Source organism: Vigna umbellata, chromosome 7, assembly GCF_029865625.1.
Source record: "Vigna umbellata cultivar VRB3 chromosome 7, Vumbellata_1.0, whole genome shotgun sequence".
In the NCBI taxonomy this organism is placed as follows: Eukaryota; Viridiplantae; Streptophyta; class Magnoliopsida; order Fabales; family Fabaceae; genus Vigna; species Vigna umbellata.
Window position 1 is genome coordinate 44750074 of NC_142171.1, and position 6816 is coordinate 44756889.

Here is a 6816-nt window from a genome sequence, read left to right on the forward strand (position 1 = left end):
AGCTGAAAATTGGCAGCATTTCCTTACTTCAAATCAAGTTACATTTACAAGTGATGAAACTCTCTATTTATAGAAAAAGGAGAGCTTCTAAAACGTATTGTGCAAGTTATTTTAAAGATGCACATGCTGTAAAACAGATGGAGGAAGCTTGGGGAGCAAGATATAGTTGCCAACTCAGCAAAGCATTTGAAGAAGATGGAGTTGCTGTCTTTGGATGTTGACGTAGTGCAAAGGCTGTGGACACCAACCATTCATTTGTGCTTCTTTGGTTTTCTTACGTGGCAGCCTTTTGGAGTTGCATAGACATGGTTCCTCCCTTTTATTAATATTCTACAAAAGCAATGTAAAAGTATTTAGCAAAGAGAAAGAGGACTTAGTAAGTAATACTCCATAAAAGTAAGGTAGTGAATGCTCCCTCTTCCTCTTGGATTCTCTTGGACATGGCTCTTGTTAAAGGTCCTATGTTAAGCTTAGATGATCTCGATCACATGTTTTAGTCTCCAAATTATTTTAGAAAATCACATTTTATTTTTAAATTATATCATACATGTTTTTATAGACATGGAGTTTTACGCGAATTATATATATATATAATTTAATTTAGAGATGAAATATAATTTTTGAAAATAATTTAAAAAAAATATTCAAGCTTCTTTTCTTTTACTACTTTAACTCAATAATATGTGTCAGTGGACTTGCTCTCAATATATATACGCATACTAAAGAGTAGAACCACCATAAAGTTATCAATGAAGTAAAACTAGCAACAATAAGTTCAGATTCAGTTTACATTTGCTACATGATTTTGGATTATCATTATCATTCTCAATTGTTTTATTAGCAATTCCAATAGTTTGAAAAATTAGGAAATAAAAATATAGAAACACAATAAGTATATTTATTGAGTGCATGGAACATTCCATTTGTTAAAGTCGTCGATAACGTTGCCCTGGGTTTATCCAGCAATAGTTTCCATCATCATGTAGAATTTGATTTCATCTTTATTTCTATTCAATAGTCATCCCCTGAAATCCAAGAATTTCAATAAATTTGAGGTATTAGGTATTCTTAAATTTTGTTTTCATCTACGGTAAGAAGATAATGAAAGAGAATAAAAGTTAGTTATATGCTACAAACATAAAACTTATTTAAGTTTGGTTGAAAATTTTGATAAGACCAATTTAAAACATAAATAAATACTAACATCATTTTATAAATCGATTTTGTATTAAATTAAACTTAAAATTCAAATCTTTCGTCTAATAGTCCTTTATCAATTAGTGATACTATCAGTTTAGAGTATATAAGTTTACCTACTAATACTTATAACCAATTTTGAAAAAGGAAAACTTCATTCTGCGAATTAATTTATAAAAAAAATCATAATTATTTTATTGAAACACAAAATTATTTCTTAACGTAGTAACTATTTTGTGTCCTATAATTATATGGGGAGAGTTTAGTATAGCTCTTTAGCTCACCAGTAAAGAAACCTTGGTGATTTGATTAAGCTCTCTGATAACGTCAACCAAATGCATTCTTTCTTTTGGTGATTCCACAGAGCAAGCAAGTCCAATTCTGAAAAGCGAAACTACACACTTTTCAGCCTCTGGATTAACATTACAAAAGTTTCCTTCCATTGTAGTTGCTTCATACTCTGAAATGATTCTTGAGTCCAAAATCTGCAAAAGATTATTAGGAAATGAAACTGCAACAAAGTTACGAAGATTTTGACCATCTTTAAACATTTCATCTGTGGGTCTTCTTCCGGTGAGCATTTCCAGTATAAGAATTCCAAAACTATACACGTCACCATAAGTTGACACCTCGTACCTCGCTCCATACTCTAAAATATGTACAGAAAATTGTCCATAGATAATACTAATAAATAACAAGTAGACAAAAACAAAGTGAAAATTCAGAGAATTAAACACCAATGATTAAAAACTAAAAAGAATACCCGGAGGAGCATAGCCAATTGTACCCTTTATTCCATTTGTACTTGTTTGCCCAGAAGTGGTGTGATTGAAAGTTGACAAAAGTCTTGCTATACCAAAATCACCCACATGCGCAACCATGCTATCATTAAGAAGGACATTGCTTGGTTTTATATCGCAGTGAATGATCAATTGTTCACACTCATGGTGAAGATAATGCAATGCAGAAGCAACATCCATTGTGATGTTTAATCGTTGATGAAGGCTCAAAGTTCTCGTATGTCCTGCACTTGGTGTCTCAGGATGAATCCATTGTTCTAAACTTCCATTGTTCTAAACTTCCATTTGTCATATACTCAAAAATTAGAGCTTTAAATTCTCCACCTTTGTAATCTATGCTAGAGCAACAAGTCAAAGTCGGAACCAGATTTCGATGTCTAATATTTTTAAGCGCATTGCATTCAACAATGAAACTTTTGTCAGCTCCTTTCTTTTGAAGGTTTAGGACCTTTATGGCAACGATCTTGTCTTCTTGCTCAAGAGTTCCTTTATATACAGAGCTAAAACTTCCAGATCCGATCAAGTTTGAAGTTGAGAACCCATTTGTTCCATTGTATAGGCTTTGGTATGAAACTTTAGTCAGTTGGTCAGTTGTTGGTGAATCCAAAGATGGTTTATTACTCCTTTTCCTCATCCAGTAGATTGTTACAATAACCAACAATATGAGAAGAGAAGCAACCACACTTACTATAATTGCTATCAATCTGAGTGAGTGATGCTTTGCTTGTTTCGTGGCTTTGACAGGACATAATGGTAGATGCAGCTTTGAAATACCTCCACAGAGCTTACTATTCCCAGTCACAATTATCCCACTTGCATTACTAAATATGCCTTTAATTGGTACCTCACCATCCAACATGTTAAATGATACATTGAAATATTGCAACGAAGAAATGATCTGCAGAACTCTAGGAATCGGTCCAGACAAGAGGTTCCGCGAGAGGTCTAAACTTTGAAGACCTCTGAGTGATGCCAAAGAAGAAGGGATGCTTCCTTGTAAGGAATTCCCATGCAAATAGAGTTGCTCCAACATTATGCATTCTCCAATAGTTTCTGGAATGTGACCAGACAGACGATTCTCAAACAAATATAACGAGTTGAGATTTTTCAGGTTGCCCACTTCTTCTGGTATATTACCACTCAACAAGTTTTGTGACAATGAAAAAGCATCAGCTAGATATGAAAGATTAAAAACCTCCAATGGTATGGTTCCCGTGAGGTTGTTCTGGGAAAGGTCTAAATGTTGCAAATCTTGGCAATTTCCTAGACTTGGAGGAATACTTCCTTCTAACATGTTTTCTGCCACGTCCAAATAAAACAGTTGACTGAGATTGCCTATGAAGGTTCCTAAGCTTGACAATTTGTTTCCTCTTAAGTCCAACACTTGCAACTTCTGTAGCTTCTCAAAAGTTGTCGGAATAACTCCATCAAGGAGGTTTTGTTCCATTGTAAAAATAATTAAGTCAATTAGATTTCCGCATGTGGCTGGAATATCTCCTGATATATGGTTTCCCCCGAGATACAATCTACTAAGTTGAGAGGATAAATTGCCCAAAGAATTTGGCAAACGACCTCCAAAATTATTGTAAGACAAAGACAACATTTGCAACTCGCTACAGTTTGTCAATGATTTTAAAAACTCCAGATCATTTGGTGAATTGTCACCTAGATTGTTTGTACTTAAAACTAGATATTGAAGATGTATCTGCTTCCCCAAACTTGGAACTTGCCCGAAAAGATTATGAGCCATATCAATTGTTGAAAGGATGGATGCATTGGTTATGGAAGATGGGATTGATCCTGAGAATTGATTGATATGAATATGAAGTGCTTGGAGATTGGAGAGGGAGTGGAACATGTTAGATGGCAAAGAGCCGTTAAGTTGATTTATGGCCACTGAGATTCGAGTAAGAGATGACATATTATAAAGACAAGAAGGAAGTGGTCCGGTCAATTTGTTCGATTTTAACGATAGAAACGTCAAACTTTTGAGACGACAAATTTCTTGTGGAATATCTCCCTTAAAGTTGTTAGAACCTATGGAGAGATGGATTAAGGATGAAATATTCCCCATGAAGGATGGGATTCTTCCGGATAAATTGTTCATGAAAAGGAACAGTTTTTGAAGCTTTTGAAGTGAGACAATTTCCACTGGTATTTCACCAGTCAGATTGTTGCCATTTAGGAACAAGATTTTGAGGTGAGTACAAGCAGTCAAGTTTGAAGGAAATTTTCCTACCAACAATGAGTTATTTCCAACAGAAAGGTACTCCAGTTTTGACAACTGACCTAATTCTTGGGGGATTTCTCCGTGGAAGTTGTTGTCTCCAATGTTGAAATTTGTCATGTGAGACAGATTACCTATGTGTGGAGATATGAATCCCTTCAAGTTGTATCCTTGCAAATTCAACTCTGTAACTCTTTGAAGCATAGAATTGCACGTGACTCCATGCCAGTTACAAAAGTGTGTAGAAGTATTCCAAGAAAACAAGATGTTAGTGGGATCACTGGATATGGATTCCTTGAACTTCAGCAACGCTAAATGATCGATTTCATTTCCTGATGCAAAGGCAGTCATGTTTGGACTAAACCATAGTGATTTCAGTATAAAAAGAGAGAAAAGATGAATGAGTATAGACCAAAGTGTATGCAGTGTGAGAGAAAAAAACCTCATTTTGTTCAGGAAGTGTAAGCTAGTAGATGATGGTGTCTGCTCTTATGTTAAGTTATAATATAGAATCTGGTATGGAAAGTGGTTGCATGTTCCTCGTCAAGTCAATAAACCACTGAGCATTAGGAGGGCAAAAATTTTCGCCCAATAAAATCCATGATAGTTGGTATTTTATAAGTATTTATTGTCAAAACTGTAGATAATAGATATTTTAATATTTATTTATAAGTGAATTGAAAAGGTATTATATTATCAGACTCACGTACTGGTTAAAAAAAAAAATTTAATTTATATTTTATTTAATTAAATTAAATTTAAAATAAAACTAATTTATATGTTATTAGATTAAATTTAATTAAAATTAAATTTTAATTTATATTTGATTTTATTTATATTAAATTATATATATGTTTTAATTTTATTTTAAAAATATATAAAATATATATTTTTTAATATTTGTATGTATCCGCGTATACCCACTACAAATTTTAAAGTGGATGTTTTTGAAATAGATACTCGTGCATCCTCTGTAAATATCGGACAAATTGTGAATAAATTTTTATTCTGTAAATTGGGTTGCAAATAAACATTACCATATTCGATTCGACTCGTTGTGATCTCTAAACTCTAAGTGTATTTATGCTCTCTTATGTCACAAAAGTTGTCCTATTGGCAGCTACTAGTTTAAAATGAAAAATAATTTAAATTTAAATCACACATACAAGCATAGTTTTAATACTTACCACCTATATTAAGTTGGTGAAAAAAGTTATTGAATCAAATAATACGCCCTTTCAGATAATTAATTTCAAAACAGTTATTTTATTGAAACCGTATCATATTAAGGTCTATTTTTTCTTAATATTTGTATTTAAAGAACTTACTTGATGAGCTATTAGATTTATGTTAAGAATATTTAAAAGTAACAATTACTAGTTTAATTTGAAAATTAATTAAAGTGTTAAAGTTTAATAATAATAATAATAATTTTTCAAAATCGTTCTTAAAAACTTAACAAAAAATAATACAAACGAAAACATTATAAGTTATAAAGTTCATTCGTATACTTTATATTTTTATGATAATAATAATAATAATAATAAATTAATGATATATACAAAATGGTTGGTTGAGAGAACAAGTTACGTTTATCCATCTTTATTATTCTTATGAAAATTCTAGTATCTCAAGTCGAGTTGACGATAAAGAGTTGACGACAAAGTGAAATAAATTCTTGAGTTTTATGAACTCAAGTATATTTGTTATTAAATATTAAGTTTATTTTAACAAAATTTACTTAAGCATTAACTAATTTTTCTACTCAAATGCGTATGCCTTTTTTCGAACTTAAAAATGGAAATGTCTAACGCAGTTGCAAATTTGATAATTTTGATTCATATAATATTGTCTCAATCGAAGAGTTTAGCATACTTTTTATTTTTAGAACAGACGCATAATGATTAAAAAATACAGTTATGAACACGATAACTAAATTGAATTTATTTATTTCGTTTCTACATTAATTTTTGAATTTTTGTTTTAAAATAGGTGGCTTATATGTACCCAAACACTGGTCACATCAGAGAAACAATACTTGATTTGAATGGAAAATAGAGGTGCTGGGTGGGTAGTAATCGGTCAACTCACCCAAAACAAAGTCCATGGAAAAATAAAATACAATAAAATAAAAAAATCTTTGGGGTCTACTTTAGAATTTAAGTCTAGAAAATGATATAAAGATAGATGAAAATAAATAGGTTTAATGTCTCAATAGGTCCTATTTTTGTTCAGAATTTGAAATAGGTCTCTTTATTTTTTGACGTCTCAATTGGGTCCTTATTTTTGTTAATTTGATGCAAATAAATCATTTCCGTCAATTTCATCAAACGGCGTTAATGAATGTGTGACGTGGCCTGAAGACAGTATTGACACGTGTAAGGCGTCACACATTCATTAACGTTTGATGAAATTGACGGAAAGGATTTATTTACATCAAATTAACAAAAATAAGGACCCAATTGAGACGCCAAAAAATAAAAGGACCTATTTTAAATTCTGAACAAAAGTAGGGACCTATTGAGACATTAAACCAAAAATAAATATAACACAAAGTAAAAAAAAAAATATTATATAACAAAATAGAGAAAT

At 31.6% G+C, this 6816-nt stretch overlaps 2 protein-coding genes across 2 annotated transcripts; both read right to left on the bottom strand.

The window, feature by feature from the left end:
• Positions 1-743: 743 nt before the first annotated feature.
• On the bottom strand, positions 744-4671 carry LOC124826626 (receptor kinase-like protein Xa21). Its single transcript, XM_088094918.1, has 3 exons — positions 1961-4671; positions 1482-1846; positions 744-1025 (listed from the first exon to the last, which is right to left on the bottom strand). The coding sequence occupies exons 1-3, from the start codon at positions 2175-2177 to the stop codon at positions 1008-1010; spliced, it is 600 nt and encodes a 199-aa protein (XP_087951044.1). The 5' UTR covers positions 2178-4671; the 3' UTR covers positions 744-1007.
• LOC124846616 (uncharacterized) lies at positions 2236-4671 on the bottom strand. Its single transcript, XM_088094919.1, has one exon. It carries the CDS (start codon positions 4669-4671, stop codon positions 2236-2238), a length of 2436 nt encoding a protein of 811 aa, XP_087951045.1.
• Positions 4672-6816: the final 2145 nt, after the last annotated feature.